This window comes from Sciurus vulgaris (genome assembly GCF_902686455.1).
Source record: "Sciurus vulgaris genome assembly, chromosome: 11".
Lineage (NCBI taxonomy): Eukaryota > Metazoa > Chordata > Mammalia > Rodentia > Sciuridae > Sciurus > Sciurus vulgaris.
In genome coordinates this window covers 109,720,721-109,742,842 of record NC_136472.1, presented here as the reverse complement: position 1 = coordinate 109,742,842, position 22,122 = coordinate 109,720,721, and the positions used below count along the sequence as shown (strand labels likewise).

At 36.2% G+C, this 22,122-nt stretch overlaps 1 protein-coding gene across 1 annotated transcript; it reads right to left on the bottom strand.

Moving 5' to 3' along the window:
* Positions 1-1,062: 1,062 nt before the first annotated feature.
* REXO2 (RNA exonuclease 2) lies at positions 1,063-18,129 on the bottom strand. The gene is made up of 7 exons (XM_079103871.1): positions 17,920-18,129; positions 16,888-16,971; positions 13,709-13,786; positions 13,000-13,111; positions 11,560-11,668; positions 10,208-10,261; positions 1,063-8,339 (listed from the first exon to the last, which is right to left on the bottom strand). Exons 1-7 carry the CDS (start codon positions 18,064-18,066, stop codon positions 8,210-8,212), a joined length of 714 nt encoding a protein of 237 aa, XP_078959997.1. The 5' UTR covers positions 18,067-18,129; the 3' UTR covers positions 1,063-8,209.
* Positions 18,130-22,122: the final 3,993 nt, after the last annotated feature.

Here is a 22,122-nt window from a genome sequence, read left to right as displayed (position 1 = left end):
AAACTATTAGAAAGCAAAAGATAAAGTGTCATTTTTTGAAAGGAACCTGAAAATCAACATAGGAAACCAGGATAATCATGATCCAACTAAAAGAAGTTATAAAAAAATTAAGACATGGTATAAAACAACAGTAAGAAAAATTGTAGCATAAGATCAAAGACCAATAGAACAGAATAAAAAGCCCAGAAAAGACCTGTGTATATATGAAAACCTGAAGCATGACAGAGTCAGTACAACAAATCTGTGAGCTAAGGATGGATTATTTAGCAAATGATGATGGAAAAATGGGAGCATTCTAGAGAAAAAAATTAAATCTGATCCTTACCTCTAATCTGCAAACATGGACCTCAGAAGTATTAAAAATCAAAACATGAAAAGATTAAAATATAAAATCAATAAAAAATAAGAAAATATCATCATGCTCTTGAAGAAAAGAACTATTTCTTTTGCAGTATTTTAAAGGAACAAACCTTAAAGAGGAAAATAACAGACTGTACCAGAGCAACATTAAAGGTCCATGTTGAAAGGTCACCAAACTCAAAGTCAAGATAGACAAAAGATGTGGAGTAAATAACTTAGATGAAAATCATTAAGAAAAAAAAAATTCAGAAAGTCTAAAGAAAAATGGACAAAGGAATGAATAAACAATTTACAAAAAAAGAAAAAGAAATCCAAATTGCAATACATATGAAGACACACTCAAGCTCATTAGTATTGAGAGAAAAGCAAATTAAAAGAAACACACATAAAATGGCAAAAAATATATATTCATATTAATTCCAAGTACTGCCAAAGATCTAGGAAATGATATTATTTCTGGTTACAATTAAACAGTTACAGCCACTGAGGAGAAAATGTTGTCAGTATTTGTAGACATTAAGTGTAGGACTGTTCAATGACCTAGAAATACTATTCCCAGCTACACACTGCAGAGAAACTCTTACACATGACAAAGTACAAAGGGTCCAAGTACAAAGATGTTCATAGCAGCATTGAATGTGGTACCAATCACTAAAAGAAAGAATATAAATATTCTAAATAATAAAATTTAGTAAATGTCTAGAAATAATATATAGCTTCATAAACACAGTATAAAAAATTAGAAATAAAATATTTATATCAATACCACTTGTACCAAGTTAAAAAGTACACATGCAGAATATGTGACCGGACCAGAGCACATGTATGAAGATTTTTTGGTAATCATTAACTCTACTCTGAAATGATGGACTACAAGCTATAATGTGTGATATCGACATTTCAACCAGTAATACTAGAAAATCTTCAAATGTTAGAAAGATTAGTTTTTTTTTTTCCCTTGTACATTCTTTATTCATGATATTATAAGACTAATAACTAAGTGTTCCATTTTAAACAAAACATTTGCAAAGCAGAGGATATTATTTGTTTTTAAAGCTTTTGTAAATAAAGTCTTCAGAAATGCTTTCCTACAATAAAAGGTACATAATATCACATTAAGAATCGGGTCAAATGAAGAACAGATTAAATATGACAGGGATTTGGGGGTTGGAAATGGAAGTGTAAAGGGGAAGTATAATAATATAAACAAATAAAGCAAAAGAGGTTTTGCCTTGACCAATGATGATGCACCATGAATGAAATATGGAATATAATTAATTCAATTCAATAAATACAGGAATGAAAAAGGAAAGAAAAAACATTTGCTAAAACTTAAGAGAAAGCAAACCTTATAAGCCTTTAAATTATATACTTATGAACTTCTTACTATTGGCCTTGACCTAGCAATTTTGCTTATAGTAGTTCACTACCACAAGTAACAAAAGAGCAACAATTAAAGGTAGCCAGTCATTCAAATAGTTATGTGTTTACTCCCTACAGCTACTTTTCCACTGAACTCCAGGTTATATTCCAAATATACTCACTTTAGAAAATCCTGTGACCATTTTATTCTAGATTTCCTAATTGATTCATCATGCTACATTCCATTGCGTTAAGAAAACCATTTGTACCATGAATAATCCCAGAACTCCACACTTCTGGAGTCACTTTCACTTTAATACCAAATTAAAAGAAATCAAGCCTCTCCTGTCCTGCAGGAAATTTGAGTCCATCCTGAGTGATTCCTGTGAGGGGTTTATGTCTTGCTTGTCATAGTGATGACTGCTATTCTATGGTTGCTGAGAACCACTGATCAGTTTATTACTACAACTTTCCACATTCCTCTTCTCTCAATTATGCTTTGCTAACTACTGCTAATGCCAGACAACAGGCATTTAATAAATTTTATTAAAGTCAAGAATGATAAGGCATAAAAAGAAAACCTAAAAAACTAATTAGTCATCACATCTCTTACAGGTCATTAGCCAAAGGGGGCTCCCTTTGGCCATCTTTTTTCTTACATTTTCAGATTTGAAATTTCTTCCATTATTCTTTCTTCCATTATTCACTCTTTACCAGCTCCAAGGAGACTAACAGGGAAAAAAAGATATCTAACATCAAAATAACTCTCTGGAAACCCCAATGTAAACTGCTTGACATTCAAAATCACACATCAGTCCCTGTGTTTGGTTGGAATAAGTTCCTCCCCAAGGATCAGTCTTCTGTTGATGCATTAATAAAACCAAATTTCTGGACCTGTAACTTAGCACCTAAGTGAGATGTTGCTCTATAGTGACTGAGCATCATCCCCAGTAATATCCATTCCTTATTCACCATACCTTCTTTTTTTGGGTCTGCCATAAAGACATGCCAGAATTAAACCTGTAAAAATCTAATACTCATTCATTTATTCATTAAGCAAATATTTACTAGGGCTCAATTAAATAAAGCCTTAATTCATTATGCTTCATCCAAGTGAAATTTCTGACAGTTCCCAGAATAGACCAAGTTCTTTGCTACCTGCAGATCACTGTTTTCTGCATCTCCTGCAGCCTCCTTCCCATCTTTCTAGATCAAATTATGTCACCTCATCAAAGCAACATGCACTAACTATCCTGTTTAAAGCAGCCTTTCCTCCTCCAGTCCAGACACTATTAATCTTCACTACTGCACCTCTTATTAAATAGCACAATTCTTACTTAAGTATTGTCCAACCTGCTAAAACATATTTCATGTAGACACACTGTAGACACGGATGTGTTTAAATCCTTAATCACAGAAACGATTTAGCTATAGTCTTTAAATTTACACTAGATTTAGGATTTAATCAAATGAAATTATTTTAAAATTCTTCAGGTGACAACTGAAACTCTTAAAATAATTTTAAAACTCCAATCCATCCTCTCTCCACCCATCAACAGAAAGCCCATGTTTAAACATGACTAAAGATCACAATTTCAGAATATTAAAACTAGAAAACAAAGGTTAAATAACAAAGAACTTGCAACATTCCTAGAATCACTTGGAAAGATGTAAAAGATCAACAGTAGTGTAAAAGATAACCATTTCATTTGACACACTGATTATTAACACCTAATTTTATCTAACGTAGAATAATATGAAGGTATTTTTCACATACTTTAATTAACAATAATCAAAAAATATTGTTTTGGTAATATAGACATAGTTTCTTTCTCTTTTCTGTTGCTTCTGAAGAAGGTTTAGGGTAGAAGTTCCAGTCATAAATACACCAGTTATTCCCAAACTCCAACTCAAGGACTGATAAATGCCCAGGATGACACAATTAGATTTTTTAAAAGCTAAATATATCTGATTTAAAGCACGTGTCCTTTATTAGGTTTCAAATGTCTTTATGAAATGGTAGTGATGGCAGACAATGTTTTCAACATCCTTCTTTGGCAAAATAATAGTTGGAAATATTTAAAGCAAATGCAAATGATGCAGAAATTTTACTACTGATAAAACCAATGCTGTGTAAATCAAACACTGAAGGCCTGAAGAGGGAACAAAGTTTTCTAGGAAGAGTTAGCCCCAGGGCATATAATGCCAACCCCCATATTTCTAGAAGCTTGTATTTCAAAACCACTAGTAGGACAGTAGCAACCTCGGCTCCTAATCACTTTAAGGAGGGCTAGGATTTTTCTTCAGCATCCTTAGCTACGCTACTTTTCAATTCTGAAATTATTTCTGCTATTTATTAATTATGAACATAAAATGATTAGGTTATCATGTCAACTATTCCACACAAGTTTCAAAAGAGAATAAGGTAGAATGATGAAAACAGGATACCTGAGAACCCCTAGGGTAATAAAGAGAATGTGCAGGAAAAATGAATTACTGAACAAAAAGCACGGCCGAGAACGAACATATAAACTGGTATATAGTCTCTAATAATTAACACTATTGTTCAATATAAATTGTAAGATAGTTAAGTAGAATTCAAAGCAGGAAAAGTTTTTCACAAGAACAAAATAGGGCTGGGTTATATGGGCCTATCAACCTAGGCTACCCAGGTAGTATAACCAACTAAGAATTCAGAAACATCCTTTCTCCATCTCAGGTAGTTCAATCTGGAGGTGAGGAGGTTGGATGCTCCTAAAGGACAGTATTTTGTTAAATTTCTTTTTTCTGTAAACAAAATCAGCAATTCCTTATGTTACTTTGATGCTGACATAACAGAAAGCATCTCCTTCAATTGCCCATTTACTGCTATCCCAAATTGGGGAAAAAAAAGTAAGTTAACGCTTCCTAATGACACAAGCAAGAGTAACAGAATTCAGTTCCTCTAAGTTGTTTCCAACACATTGATCCTAAAACAGGATCATTCTGAAAAATGGGTTGTAGCAAATTGTGCACATTTTATGTGAGTGAATATGTGTGGTAAAATATATATTATATGAAATGTACTTGTATTACCCAAATCATGCATCCTATTCTGGATTCCCCAAGAACTCTGCAGGCTCTTGATGGTATATGTTCTCATTTGCACAAGAACATTAATTTTTACACAACACTGTTCAACCTCCCCATTTTCTAAGGTTTAATCCTTTTAAGATAACTTTATTTTCTGTATCTAAGATTACCAGTGGTATTACAACCCAAGTGCAAAACTAAACTGATTAAATTATCCTGAATACAAGTTAAATCTCAGGACCTGTACATTCACCTTGACATGTCAACTGTGAAAACAATTGATGCATCTGACTGCTTTCTAGTGGAATTAATACACATATCCCCTCTTTTCACAAGGATTCTGAAGCTTCAATATTCCTTTACTCAATAGAAAATGTTCAATTAGTGGAATTCTCCTCGTTTACATTACTACCATAGCTATCTATGGCTTTATAGTGACCCACAAAAAAAGTAAAAGACTTTGTTCAAATAACTGAAACTCAATTTTCACAACAGATACATAGTATATATCAATTGATACACAGCAAAATTGCTTTTGCCCTCATCAACAGGTAATTGAATAGAATAGCTCCTGCCCTCATCAATAGATACTGGAATAGAACAGCTTTTGCCCTCATCAGTCTGCTACATGTGGTTTATCTGAGCAACAACCAATTTTCCACTGTCTCTACTGCTTGCTAATTTTTCAGAATGTTAGGGCACTTGAGTGAACCTGGAACATTCAAATACTACCATAAGGCAATCACTGTAACAAAACTGCACTTGAACATTATGACTAGCTATTACTTTTTCTTTAAGGTTTGCACAAAGCCAGTTCTGCCAAACAATTTCCCTATGAATTTTTAACTGTTGTTTTTAACAAAAGAGATGTATTGTTTTGTGAATGAGAAAACACAGGCATCTCAGGTTTCATTCTCCTCTGCTATGGCTAAACTTGGAAAGGGGGTGTCTTTCCTGCCCATATTCAGAACAATGACTAGGGCACTGAAGGACAATGACTGGAGATCAGCTTCATCACAGGACTGGCTTGTTTGAGTTTAATATGGGGAAATACACCTGGATGATCCTAACAATACAGTATAGGATAATTAATTACTACACAGACAGAACCACCACCAAATGAGAAGCCCCAAAAGCACTGAAATGGCAAGTTCGTCCAAGCAAACACACTGATCAGTTTTCAAACTGTAGATATAGTTAAATCAATGTGTACTGCAGTTCATTTCACAGGTTTCTGAAATCCCCTGTGAAACCCTAAATACCAGCACTACAAATTTAAGTTTATTTTTAAGCAGACTACCAAATGATGAACTATTCACTGAACCATCTTGTCTTTATACAGACCTGCATCAGATCAGATTTGCTCATCTCAGGCTGCCAATCATTTTACTAAAATCTAACACCAGCTTCTTTCCAGGCCAAGTTTTCTGCTACATAATGAAGATACAGAACAGAGGATTAAATCAGAAAGGTGGTCAAGCATACAACAGAGATATAAAATTAATGACAGTAGTTAAAATTTTTCTAATTTAATGGCATGGCTCAAATAGTTAAACAGACGAAATCAATCAGAAAGTTATGTGCAGAGAAATCCTGTGACATTAACAACAGCTTCTGGTTCCTAGGAACCTATTTCCTCAGCCCAATGTTTTCATATCTATTCTTGCATTGGAATTTATAACATTCCTGAGGACTAAAGTAAGGGCTAAGACCATCCTGCCAAATTTTAGTTGGAAACACTAAGCCAAGTCAAGGTCACACTCTTAGTGAAGTTTATAAGAGTCCCCCAGTAAGATGTAGTTATTCACAGGCAATGTCAACTTGGGTTTAAGACCAGACATCACAACTAATCAATCACAGTACCCTTTTCAGAGATTCTGCACTGAGCAAAATCCTCAATTAACATTAGTTAGCTATCATTCAAAGTGTTCACTACATATCGAGCACAGATATTCAGCACTCTAAGAGCAGATTCAATTTAATTCTAACAATTCTTTGAGTTAGGTACTATTATCAACTTCAGAGAAGTGAACTTGCCAAAGTTTCTGAGTACATCAGGTGTCTGGATTTGAATCCAGAGTTTGACTCAAAAATCCCTGTTCTTAAACTACTACCCATCTGGCCTACCAAACCACTGATGATAATACATGTTATTTCAGAAAGCAAAAGTAACAGCAGTCAGAAAAAAGTCAGCAGACTTAATTAAGTTTTCACCTACTTATACTTATTAGGCTTATGGATCTAAACCTTAATTTGCTCATTTGGAAAAAATTACACTGAAATTTCTCCACTCATACAGTTGTTATATAGGTAACACAACTTAGTACATGTTAAAGTGTTACTCAAATGAAAATATAAGACTGTTCTCATCCACAGTCTAGTGATCTCTGTAATTATCACACATTTGGATCACACTATGTTCCTATAAGTACTACAGTCAAATAGGAATATGACTCGAGCTCATCACAGAAGTTTCTTTTCCAGTGGTTCTCAAAGACAGACAGGTCACCTGTGGGTCATTCCCCAATTCTGATTACTTGCCTTAAAGAGGCATTTGTCAGAATAAAGTGCACAAAGAAATGAGACCTGTTCTACAGATGATTCTATTGCACATACTAGCAGAGGAGTCACCTTAGTACTGCAATCTAGACTATATAAACTTAGGAGTTAATATATTCAAACTGAAACCCTTTCTCACATACTTATTTACCATTAGACATAGGGAAGCAAATTCTGTATGTTTTATAAACCTAGCACAGTGACTACCTTGTACATATTATCTAGTCAATAAACCTTCAACTACTTACAGAATCCCAGTCTGATGGCTTACTTGAATTTCTTGAAAGCAGTGAAGAGTAGCCTATTCCAGAGCTGTTAGTTCGATAACAATGAGCACAAATCTGCTTCTCTGAACCTATGTTGTTACTCTATTCTTGACGTGTAAAGCAAAAGAGAGTAAGTTCACTTCCTGTTTGACATAAGAATCTTAATACAAGTGCATTAGGAGAATATAAATATCAGCCAGACCATTTAAAAACAACATCTCTTTCCAATGATTAAACTATTAAAGAATAGATGGTACAAAAAGGTTTGCATTTCAATAGAACTAGCTTTATTTATTTATTTATTTATTTATTTATTTATTTATTTATTTATTTTAAACAAAAGAAATGTCTAAAAGCAAATGAAAATCTGTACCGAGGAATGGGCATGACCTGGTACTTACAAAGCTGCTGCTGTGCCATAATGGAAACAGCATATAGTGCTGTCTGCTTGAGTAATCTGGAGGTGCAAGTTAACTAAGAGAAGGTGCTCTGCCAAGCAATCAGCATGGAATTGGAAAAGAAAAACACAAAATAAAAACCACTACAAGTTGCTTCCAGAGAACTATGTTGTGGCAGCATGAGAACTGGCATCAACTCACAGTCTTCTCATTTTCCCCATTTTCTATAATTTTCCTCTTCTTTTCATCTGTTTTTTTCTTGAAGATGTTATTTCGGTAAAACTGAAGTTCTTTGATGCTTTCACTAATGTCATCAAGTGCCCTACAAGCAAACATACCACACTGAATAAAATGTCCAAAAACAGAGGAGATGGAAATCATTTTGTAAGTATGACTTTTTATAAATAAGAACAAGTTACTGTAAATGCCACTCTCTCACATTACCAAGAAGTAGAACATTTCAGTAAAGCAGTATGAAGTGCTTATGTTCTTTAAAAAACTTGGATTAAAAAAAATTTTGCAAAATACACATGAAAATTTCCCACATTGTTTCATAGATGATGATATGCTCCAACAGGCAGGGGAGGGGGAAAACAGGATCAAGAAAGTTTAAGAGAAACTAAATATTTTTTCCTGAAGTTTCTGCATTTAATAAACTAAGGTATATTATGATTCCTAAGAGGAAGCTATGTTACACACACAGCATTTCTAAAACTTAATCAACCACATTTGTGGAATACTTATTAATAAATCATGAAACATAGTTTGCGCAACACTTAATGATGCCCCTGAACAAAATATACTGACATACTCGAACATAACTTATGATTCAGTCATCGTAATAAACATCAATTATCAGATCAGACAGTACCTAACCATAAAAGAGGATCTACCTCCTCTCTGGTGGTGATTTGTGCTATAATCAGTGGCAGCCTGCCTCCATCTAACAGCCTTTCTTCTCCTCCAACATGCTGTTTCTCATCTGTTGTAGTCTGAGAAATCAGGCAACCAAGATTATTAGAACAGTGTGCAAGTAAATCAATAAGCTCTGAATGATGGGCCAATGGCCTGTTCTAGAGAATCAACTGCACAAAATTTAATGCAAGTTTCATGAGTTATTTTTGTGGCTAAGGCAAAAATGTGCTTCCTTCCCGGATGCCAGAAAAATGGTATTAAGCTGTGAAAAACACAGCCTCCAGTCAAGTAAATGTATACAACTTCTAATCACAATACTGAAATCTAAAACAGACTGGAAAACCCAAAGTACTTTTATAACCTGCTATGTGGCGAAGCCTGACCAATCATGATATGAGGCTATTCATATTACTAGTTATGCCATTTACTGTATCCTATGTTGTATTATAGTCAGCTACCTCGAACTTCTTGGGGACATTACATGATATACAATACAGATACTGTGAGCTTTCTAAAGTCTGGAAAATTCTGAAATCCAAATCATACCAAACCCCAATTATTTCAGGTAAGGTTTTTTAGATCAAAATTACTGTGCTATAGTCTAGGTATGCCCAATAAAAATACATGAGAACAACAGGTGGAACTGGTCTTTCTATGCTTTCCTCCAACTGCAATGCAGATAGTTCAGGTTCAGTAAATACATGAACCAAATGGTACCCTTAGAAGACTATGCTTAAACACCAATTGCTAAATCTCCTGTCAAGTTTTATGTTCCTACATGACTCTAAAATAAAAAAAGAATGGTAAAAGAAAAAGTACAGAACACTTGATGCACAAAATCTTTAAATTCCTTGTATACCTGTGCCTAATGCTGCAAACACAAAACAATATGAAAAAATGGAAGTGTTGAAGTAGGACAACTATATTTTACATCTGTATATGAACTGTTCTAATTTCAAATGGTTATGAATTCATATTCTCTGTGAGAAGAAAAAGCTGCTCATTTCTAGGAAGATTGGACTGTTTCACCATACCTATACACTAACTGTTTAAACATTCTAAAACTGTAATGAAGACTCTCTGACCAAAAAAGGAGATGATACCACCCACCTCAGGATGGAATACTAGAATTCTGACCTGACTTTCTGACAGTAAAGTTATTTTTCCACTAGTTAACCTTCATGTTTTCCCTAAAGAGTACAAAATGGAAGTTATCTGAATTTGAGGCATATGTGTGTTACAGACTGGCAAGCACTGGGTAGAACCCAATCTTACCTGTGAGAAGCAGCCTTCTTTGGTGCAAATTCATATTCTTCTGGATACCAGCGTCTATACACAGTAGAAATGGAACTCTCAAAGGAAACTGTCTCAAATATACTGAATGAATTACCTCCTTCCAGTAATTATTAACAATGCAAAAGGCATTTGGGTCATAACTATCAAGTTGCCTCTTTGCTTGTGATTCTATCTCATACCCTTTCCTCTCTTCCTTCTACACATTCTCTTTGAGCAAACTCATTAATGTATAGAATTTCTCATCTGTAACTCCCAGCCAGCCCTCTCCAGTCCTGCCTGCTGGACATCTCCACCTAGAGATTCACATGCGTACTTCAATGTATGTAAAACTCACTCCACTCACCCCTCTCAACTGCCCTCCTCTCCCATTCACCAAATCTACTCTTCTTCTTACTTCCCCTCTCATTGGACAGTCCTATCCACCTGCAATGTCCCAACTAGAAGCACCAGAATCCCTTTGTACCTCCCTCTTGTCCGCACTCCCTCATCTAAGCAGTCAGTGTCATGCCAACTGACTCTCTCAGATTTTATTTCCATTCCCCTCACAACACCCAACTGCCATTTTGGTTCTCCAAAAAGATGCAAGTCTCATCACTCATTCTTTTACTTAACTTTCTCAAAGGAACCCCTTCCCTCAGCAGATAAAATCTAACCTCCTTGGCATGGCACACAAGCCCTCCATTATTTGGCCCCACCTTCTACCTTTGCCAAACTCATGCTTTGCACCGCAGCATTAATGCACAGTCGGTAATTCCCTGCACACTTTTTTGCCTTACCATCACTTCCTCATAGCTCTGTCCACTCTCAGGAATGCATTCTCTTTAATTAAATGCCTAGAAAGCTCCACTTCTTCTTTAAGTCTCAATTTAACAGTTATTTCTCACGTAAAGCTTTCTGAATTCCCATTCCTCTCGCTCCAGCATGGTGAGGTGCTCCTTCCCTAGTGCCCTCATACTCTACAATGCACACTCATTCCAGAAGTCACCATACAGTATATTTTGGGGCTGGTTTTTTTTCCTATGTCTGGCAACCCACTAGATTCTGTGCTATTTAAGACCTTCTCATCTACATATTCCAGAAGGCCAATCCCTGGCACAGAATGAGTGCTCAATAAATTTTCTACATAAATGTAATTTACATGGAAAATATTTGACATTTCCCTTAATTCTCACCAGTCAGGATAAATTAAGGTCCTGTACAAGTGAGAATGGGATGACACAGATACACACCCACTTAGTACCCTCAGTTCTACAACTCTATTATTTTCCACAAATTCTCAATTAAAACATGCTAAATGAGGCAATTTAATGGATCCTAAATATAGCCCTTACCTGCACAGTTCTTTAACAGTGCTCACATCAATTATTCTATAATGAAGATGTTTCATGAACTGGGGCATGTATTTGTCAAGAAACTTCTTATCTGCATGAACTGAATTTCCTAGAAAGACATGAAGCATACTGGATCTATGTATTTCTAGTAGTACACAACAGGATATAAAAATTCATAAATTGTATTTGAAATGGAAATAAACTTTCAAAATTTAAACAATTCCTATAAACATCTCTAAATTCCCAAATCAAGTATGAGTGCTTCTAATAGCTTACAAGTGCAGATTTCCAAGTATTTTGTCAGTCTGGCTCATAATAAATTTGTAATGGCCTCACAGACAAAAGGACAAATCCGGCATTCAACACATGTAACAAATGAATCTGTTACTTTTCAAGTTCATACAAGACATGCAAACTTTCTCCCAGTTGTCACAAAATCCACACCACTAACACTAAAAACTTAAGTGAATCATATAAGTAAATAAAGCTTTATTAACATTCCAATTTTTATAACAAATCACATCCATATTCATGTTTCCACACAGTAATTTATATTTAAAACACTAAATTTTAAATGAGAACTTTAAAATAGGTATCAACTACATCGACTGAAGAACTTTTATACAATGTATGCTCTTAGACTTAATGCCGTAACTTTTCCCTGTGAATATCTGAGAAAAGTGTTAGTTACCACATCAAAGTACATACACAAATGCAAATACACCTCCACAGAACATGACCACCCCTCTTACAATGTTATCCCTTTAAAATTCCTGGTAGAACTGATCTGGTCTCTTTAAAAAGTCAGTATCACAAGGGAAAAAAACAGAGATAGGTGGACAGTTCTGGGTTAACAGACTAAAGATACATAATAACCAAAGGAAATGCATGAGCCTTGACTGAATCCTGGTTCAAAAACAATTGACATTTTGGGAAACTCTGAATGTGGACTAGACATCACTTGATACTATTAAATGATTTTAATTCTTTTCAGTGCAATAGTGATATTGGGTTACATAAGAAAGTAATCCTTATTCTTAGGATATGCTCCATGAGGTTTTTAGAAATGAACTGTCATAATGCCTACACTTTATTTTCAAATGTCCAAAAAAATTAGGTACAACAAACAGGCACAAGTTTAACAATTACCCAGTCCAACTTTTCTGTATATTAGAAATTCTTCCATCATAAAAATATGGAGAAATTTTTACTGAGTTAGTTTCTGACATCTCTTATTTCATCTGTCTTATTTCAGGGCAATTTCCTAATATTCATTTTGTGAACTATACAAGGAAACTTGAACACAAAAGTAAGATATATAATCCAAATCAGGGAAAATGAAAGCTATAGACAGGCTTGGCTGGTATTTCTGGAACTGCAGTCTCTTGAATCACTACAATGGAAGACTATCTACAAGATATACATAGGATTGGATTTTACCTGCAAGTGGACAGAGCCCCGGAGGAGTCTGCTGTCGTACAAAGGACAGAAATTCATACTCTGCCTGCTGCAATGTAATTGTACTCTCCTTCACTGCCTTGGTAAGACCAGACTGCAAGAGAGAATCCCCAGCCCCCACCAGAAACACATGAAGTCAGTTTTCAAAGGTATCCAGAAATGAAACTTTACTTCTAAAACGGGCAAATATCACCACAGATGGGCCATTTTTAGAGCTCAAGTTCAAATTGAAACTGCCATCTTTTCACCAAATTTTTCTTAATCCAAGCCAATAAATTATGTTCCTGATTGTTAATAGCATTTCCACACAGTCAAAAAAGATGGTGCTCAAAGTCCAAGGATATAACCTCTGGGAAGAAACAACTATTAAGAGGAGAGCAGCATTCCCCCTTCTCTGAGAGTTGATGTCTAACCTTATCCAAAAGACTGACTTGAGAAATACTTGACAATCCACAATGCGTTCGCGACAGACTGAATGTAGGAGAGAAAAAAGAGGACATTCAGGAGAAGATGATCTCGAGAGGTCCCAAAGATGAAAAGTAAAAAGCAAGCAGTTTCCCAGGCTTGCCAAGCAATCTTCCTCTAACCCTCTTTTTAAATACCATCCAACAATGGTATAGGATTCAGATGTGAGTGCAATAAGCTTGTTACTGTTCCCCAAAGCAGCAATCTTGTTATTTGGTAATGTTACCTTCCCATGATGCTCCTTACACCAATCTGACATGCTGTCCAGCAACTCATCTGGCTGTTTTATAATCAGGTTAGGACCCTGTGGATGGGAAAAGCCATTAGTCACTATAATCAACAGAAATAACCCTGTTTTCAGAGGTAAAGTTCAAGCTGCATTAAGGACTAAATATATATATCAGAAAAAGAAGAGATAAGGACACTTACTGAACTCTAAAACTGGTCTTCAATCATTCCAGCACTATTTATGATGGTAAACACACACACACACACACACACACACACACACAACTGAAAACCAAAATGTCTGTTAACAGAGGACACAGATATCTACCAAGATTCAGCAAACTATAGTCCAAGAGTTTGGTTACAGTTTTTTATAGCCAAAAAGTTAAGAATGAGTTTTACATTATTAACAGAGATTTAAAAAGAAAGAGAACATGTGACAGAGTAGTATATGCACTTAAAGACTAAAATATTTTAATATCTGGTCCTTTCCAGAAAAAGTCTGCCAAGCCCTGTTTATGAGTTCATTTTGAAAAGTACCTGAATTACCAAGTGAAAAAGTAAATTGCACAACCAATGTATACATGAATATGATTTTATTTACATGTTTTCAAAAATGCCACATTTATATACACATGCAAAATGTCAAGAAAATACATACTCTTTGGGAAGTAGGAAAGGACTGGAGAACAAGACAAAAAAACTTCAACAGATTACTATACATATATTTTGGACAAGCTTATACTGTTTAATTTCAACAGTGATTTTATATTAAAAAGCAAATTTAAAAATAAATAAAAAGCAAAATTTTTAAAAAGAGGTAACTAGAGATATCTAAAAAACAAAATTAAAACAAGTGGTCCTCAAATTCTCATTTAATAAAATGTTCAACTGTGATTCTCTGGGACAGGGGCCCAACAGTAACAGTAGCCTGGTCAACAGCATAAAAGCAAGTCACCTTAGTTTCTCCTTCTGGAAAATGGTGATACCAATAAATTGGCCCCTTCCCTCATCAGGATGTTAATAGGATCAAAATAAATTATAGATACCAAAGTTCTTTGAATTTTCTGAAAGAAAAGTAATCTACAAACCCAAGTTTTCATTACTAAGATGGTAAAAAATAGTTTGCAATCACTGAAAGAAATGTCTAGAAATGGACTAAAGTATGTCTGACATCCCACAACAAAAAAATGTTCTAGCTAAACAAAAAACCTGTGTTGGCAATCTCAATGGAGAAACAAAAAATTAGTTCTGATATTAAAAACAAAACAATTTGAACAATGATGGAAAAGAGCAAAAATACATATCATAAATTTACTAACCTAGTCTAGATTCCAGTTTAACAAATCAAGGCACCCAATGATAAAGTTTCAGAGTAGGCTGCTTGTGTTTCTATTAGCTAAAATATTTTCCTCAGACTCATATATGAGAATAAAACATTTTAAACACAACTGTCAGCACCTACACATTTTTAATTTTTAGAAAATCCTTATCCTAATCTAAACAGCGTATTTGCAGCTGTGTGAACACATAACCAAGTTTTCTCCAGGGTACATATCAACCTACCAGTCCACTCAACTGTCAAGTGCTTCTCATTACATCAACTAACTAAAGCAAAAATACTTCCTTGGCTAAGGGTAAGGAGAGCTGATAAAATAAAGACACTTCACTAATATCTACAGTAAATTCCAAGTCACAGGAGGGTAAAAAAAAAAAAAAAAACACCTAAAACTGAGGACTTTATCTACACAGTTGAGGAAAAAAAAAAGTTATCATGAGAAATACAGTCTCATGACTCTCCTCCAGCTGATGTGTCAGAAAGATAAGTTGTATCAGGAATGCAACAATTCATCCATAAATGCCTCTCACCTCTTTCACCTATCTGAGAAATAAAGGGAAGTTTTACCTGTAGATTTACAAAATTTATCCAATACCAGTAAACCATCAACCCTACTTTCTGGGTCACTGTCTTATTTAGCATGACTCCCTTTTCTACAAACACCCCTACTTTGTTGCTATAGTTTTTTCAAATGATCCAAATATTGCCAATAGTATAAAAACAGGGAATTTCAACCACTACCAATCAGATGGTATCACATATTATTAAATGTTTCATAAGAGGCTAAAACACAACAGGTATATTTTATTTGTTTTGCTCAATGTTTCAGTATTAAACTAGAAAATATAAAAAACTATCATATGCCACAAGAGAGCACTTTTTTGGATATGCATTAACTGAAATTCTAAAATTTAATACAGATCTAAAAGAAACACATATCCCAGTTGAAAAGGCAGATGACCCTCTGTAAAAACAGGCTCTATATCCACAGATTCAACCAACTCCACATTGAAAATATTTGGGAAAAAAAAAGTGCATCTGTATTAAACATGCACAGACCTCTTTTTTCTTTATTCCCTAAATACAAGTATAGCAACTATTTGTATAGTATTTACATTATTTTAAGTATTATACATAAACTAGAGATGATCTGAAGTATATGAGAGGATGTGCAAAGGTTATAAGCAAATACTATGTCATTTTAAATAAGACTTGAACATATTCAGATTTTGTTCTCTAAGGGGGAGTCCTGTAACCGATACCCTAGGGATACCAAGGGATGACTACATGTGGTATCAAGTTAAGAGCAAGGACAGGACATAAAGATGTAAACTTTGGCCAGAGTCACCAAACCTGATGGGACAATAATTGGCTGTCCTACTGGTTAGGAACATTTTTCTAAAACTGCCTGGGTTAAACTACAGTTTCCACAATAACTACTCAGGTGGCCTTGGGTGAAATACCCAACATCTCTATGTCTAAATGTCCTCATCTATAAAATGAGCATTATTAATCGTACCTACCTTAAGAGTTTTTGTGAGGACTAAGTATGAAAATGTGTAAAGGACTTAGAATTGGCCCTGGCACACTCTTAAGTTCTCAGTATGTCAAGAGTTTGTTTCTGTACATCTCTGGCATTTTTACAAATGAAAAATTAACTAGGCTGGGAGGTGGATTACTTTAGTTTTAGCATCAATTCCACTATGACCGAGTATACTACTTTGGACCTTAATCTATATGGAGCTCAATTTCTTTACATTTTAAATAATGATGAGAAAGTGATCTTTAGATTTTCATGCCCTCTACAAAGTATGACTGTATTATATGGCATCACCTACTTCAGCCAAAATGTTAAGATCAGAGTCTGTTATCAGACAGGCCATCTCAATAATCTGGTCCTTCTCAATGTCCAATCCTGTCATCTGCAATAAAAAATAAATATGTAACACACAGAAAAACATCTTTCTGATCTCTTTTACCCAAGTTTATTAAACAGAAATTCCCTCAAGCATATTCAGTTAATATTCCACAGCCAAAATAGAAGATAGAATAACGTACCTTGGGCAACTAAAGTACTGAACACATATCCTAATTTATTCAACTTTTACCATTGCTGTGTCAGGCACTTGTGATTCTACTCTGGGACAGACGCAAAGTAAGTAAAATTGAGAGCACCGTCAATTATGGAAGAGTTAGATAACCAATATCACTAGGTCTCTGAAGTTTATGAAAATCTTCTATTAATTACACCAGTTGATCTTTATTACAGTCTAAGTATGAAGTCACGATTATCCTCATCACACAGAGGAGAAAACTGAGGCTCCATGGAGTGGAGAGGCCTTGGTATAAGTATGTTAAAACTGAAGGAATCAGAATTGGGTTCTAGTCCCAAACTCAGGCTCTCACTAATGGCGCGACGATGAATATGTTGAATCCTCTCTTTGGGCCTCAATTTTCTCCTTTATGGAATGAGGGGTAAGGCTGAGTCATCTCCGGAGTCCCATCCAGCTTGAACAGCATAGAGTGCTTTAAGGCTTTGTGGGGGAAGTGGGACCAGAGCTGCTGTCCCCACCCCCACCGGTGACACTAGGCAGGAGGCACCGGAGAGTTAGGGAAGTCCAGGCTGGCGGAGGTGATAAGGGGGAGACAGAAACATATGGAAGCCTCCTCCCTTCTGAAAAGAAACCGCACGGTCCAGCACAGTCCCCAACTCCGGCAGGAGCCCTGGTCAGCGCTGCCCACAGCCGGGACCTGCTCACCTGCCACACCTGAGACCCACACGACGCCGCTCTCCCGGGGCAGGCTCGGCCACTGGGTCCCACGCGCGAAACCTCACTCGCCGCCCCTCACCCCGCGCCGACCTCGCTCACCTCCAGGTCCACCCAGACCATTCGCTGAGCCATGCTCTCCCCTGCCGCCATGGCTGCGCCACCTTCGCGGACACCTGGCGACCCGAACTGCCGGCGACTCCCACCCACACCCCGCAACAGCCTGGAGCCCAGGGAGCCGCCTAGCATCACCCGGCACGAGCCGCCACGGCCCCAGCTTAGCCGCCGGCGCGCGCGCAGGCGCGATAGTCGCTAAACGTCGCAAACCCGCGGGGAGGTGCCGGGCGAGGACCACAGGTCCCGGCAGCCCCGTGCGCCCGCCCGCCCTCCGCTGCCGGGCTCGGCCGGCGAAGGGGCCGCCGGGACTGCGAGTCCCGGAGCGGAGCCGCGAGTCCCCACCCCCGCCACGTGTTTTTCGGATGTACTGGACGCGCATGTTTTTCACGGCTAAGTTTGCTCCCCAGAGTTATTTCCTGAGTTTTGATTAGTTCTAAACCGCGGAATGGAAAAAGAATTCTTTTTATTTGGACTGGTTGAACAGGACCTGATTATTTCTGATTTTTAAAAAACTGTCTTTCCTTTTTTGCTCCCCCATCCTTCTTTTGTACTTATTTGACCTTCCCTTCCACCTACCAGTATTTTTCTCTTTTGCTTGGAACCGAAGTGCGTGCCACTTTAGGCCACAAGGACAATTCCACTGTCATCATTTAGAAATCCTTAAATGAGCTATTGTCAGAGAGATCACTTCGCATGTATCAGGTGTTCTATCAGTTTCCTTCATTGGCTAAGGATTGCTTATGGAAGGATTTGGGCCTTTTTCAGTTCAGTTGCTAAGTGACAGTGGTAACGACTGTCTACTCCACCCCTAAAAATTCTCAAAAAAAAAAAAAAATGCAAAAAGGGGCGGAGGTCTGGGAATGTGACTCAGTGATTAAACGCTCCTGGGTTCAATCTCTGCTAAAAAAAAAAAAAAAAAAAAAAAAAAAAAAAAAAAAAAAAAAAAAAAAGTTAAATGGTGTGCAGTCGACTAAATTAAAATGAATTGAAACAGTTCTGCCTGCTATGTCAACTCTTTGGTTTTGATCAAAGTATCTTTAATCTCCCATGACAGCTGTCATTTGCATCTGTTCCAGTAGAGGTGGCCACCACACGATCATTCCACTGGAGTGTCAAATTCTGTGAGCCTCTTATATTTTGGCTATTCAGCAGCAAATTTGTGTGCAAAGGACACTTTGGCACAAATGTTGGTCTCAGTCTTGAATTATATCCTCTGTATATTTTTCTGAAGGCCTTAATGCCAGTAATTACAGAGCTTGTGGTCCATCACTCAGTAATTCCTACCTGAAGAGCTGGTTTTGTGAGAGAGAAACTTTGTTGCCTCATCAGAGCTTTGAATATACTGGGTTTCACCTTCTGTTCCTTTGGTGTACTCAGCCCACCACCTACCAGGACCCAGAGAAACTCTCTTTGAAGGATCATCAAACTGTGTGCACAGATTATAATGTATAAAGACTTTTATTGTAGACAACATGTATGTACATTGTAACTACACTGCTCAATGAATCATATTGTTCCGCTGTAGCTTTATATTCTCTTGTAGCCTACTTGGTAAGAAATAGTCTCCACTTCTTTAGGTTCCCCTCTTCTCCATTTAGTTTTAAACTTGATTCATAGAAAGTAGGAGCAATTGAAGTACAGAAACTTTTATCAACTGGGCTTGTTATGATCCTAAAGTATTATTTCTTTAAATTTCCAAAGAACACCTTTGTTTCCCATGTTACTATTTTAATATTGACTAGTTTAAATTACATCTTCAATTGTGGTACTTACATTTAAGACGTTATATCCTAAAAATTTGTGTTCATAATTTTTAAATAATGAGTAGCTAAAATGAAGTATAGACTGGAAATTTCCATTTTTATTCAGAGATAGTAATGTACTCACATTATAACCAATAAACACAAATTTATAGCATTAAAATGCTATAAATTAAAATGCTATAAATAGCATTAAAATGTAAGATTACTAGTTTATTGTTTGATGTGTAATATCATTAGATTGGTAAGAGAGATTAATGTCCCAAAGTAGAATGTGCATGTATCTAATTCACTGATCTAAAATATGTGTGTAAGAGAGAAGCCAACCACAAGAATCCGGGCCCTAGCGTCCGAAGGCGGTCTGATCCTACCTTGAAATCAGTAATTTCTTTCCCTTTCCTGACAGAATTTATCCCAAAGCCACATTACTCTATTTAGAAACTACTTTTTCAAATATGCTGTAAAATTAACAAAATCTTCTTTTGTTAATTAACATCAAGGACATGGTACCAAGAAGGCTAATTTTCTAAAATTAGAGTATGGAAAACTTTGAAGTCATTTCAGTAAAAACAGAGCATCTCCTCTTGCTTAAAGAATGTAAGCCTTGTGGATCACTGTGTCAGGGAAGCAGCCTCTGTTTCCAACCCAGGTGCAGAAATTCAGATAAAGGATTTCACATTCCACATTTATCTTAATTCATGGTTTCCAAGGAAACAGGCCGGAGTTGTCTTCTCAGCACTGCTATCTCAGTGCTGAGAATCAGACTAATTTTCCTAACAGAATCTAAGATGAGGACATAGCCCACACCACACGAACTCTCCCATTTTTGTGAGATCCCTATTGGTTTATTATTTTAATCTTAATTGTGATAGAATTCACCACTTTAACTATTTCCAACATAACAGCATGTTGGTGTGAAATATCTTCATATTGTGCTACTATCACTGCCATTCATTTACAGAACTCTCATCTTCCCAAACTGCAACTTGGTTCCCATCCCTCAACTACCTATCTCTAGCCATCCAGCATGCCAGCCCCTGGCAACCACCCTTCTACTTTCTGTCCCTGAATTTAATGGCTCTAGAGACCTCATAAGTAGATCCATATAGTATTTGTCTTTTTGTGGTTTATTTCACTTTGCGTACTGTCCTCAAGTTTCATTTAGTCATAGATGTGTCAGAATTTCCTACCTTTTTATGGCAGACTAATATTCCACTATAGATATGTACTATATTTTGTTTATTGATTCACCCATCTATGGACACTCTGGTTGCTTCCGCCATTTTGGCTTTTGTGAATATTTACATGACTTTTAATTTTATTTTTTGTTGTTGATGCAACTTTCTTACCAGTGTCACTTTATTCCCACCTTCTGACTAATAATAAATCCAGGATTGATCACCACAATCATAGTTCATCTTTAGTGGAGATAGTTACACTTAAAACATTATATTCTGAAATTTTTAGAATCATTCCAAACCCTTTAATAATTCCTCCTTACTTCCTCCTAGGAGAGAATCCTGGTTTCTCATGTTTCTAAAGCAACCTAAGTGCATAAACATTGTGATAAACATAAGTGCATAAAATATTGTTACAATTTTGTGCCCTGGGAACTTTATCTGATATGCTTTATCACCATTCTGTTAAGCTAGATTTTAATCTACAAAATACTTTTTTAATACTTTTATAGGTCTAGCACAGAGTCATACAGTAATGGTGGTGATACTAGTTAATTGTCACCAAAGTAATGAGACTATTTCACACCTATATAATGTCCTACATAGTGTCCTGCAGTTAATAAAGCCATTTTCTTTTAAAATAAGCAACAAGTTCCCAATGAATACTTACTGGTTAATACTATCTCTTCCTATTTTGGGAACATACTTCTGAGAAACGTTAACATTCTGTTGTTTACTTCTTTCCAGTGGTCCAGAGATAAGTAAAGGATAATAAAATGATTTGTTTATCCATACACTGTAAATTTGTAGCCCTGAGAACCTCCTTGTGCAAAATGGACACTCTAAAGATTTTTATAAAATTTGAATTGCATTTTGTCTCAAATCAGCTCAACAAATACTAAGCACTCAGTGTATATCAAATACTGCAAGAACATAGCTATAGTTTGGATTTGTAATGTCTCCCAAAGGTCCATGTGTTAAAGTCCTGATTCCCAGTTTGGCACTGTTGAGAGGTGGTGTAAACTTTCCGAGATTGGTCCTAGTGGCAAGTCCTCCAGTCATTGGAAGTATTCCCTTGAAGGGGATGAGACCTCAACCCCTTCCTCCACACTTGCATCTTAACCATGAGGAAGGAATTTTGCTCCACTGCCTGCTTGCTGCCTTACCACAGGCCCCAAAGCAGTAGGTCCACCTGACAGTGGACTGAAACCTCCCACACTATAAGTCAAAATAAACCTTTCCTCCTTATA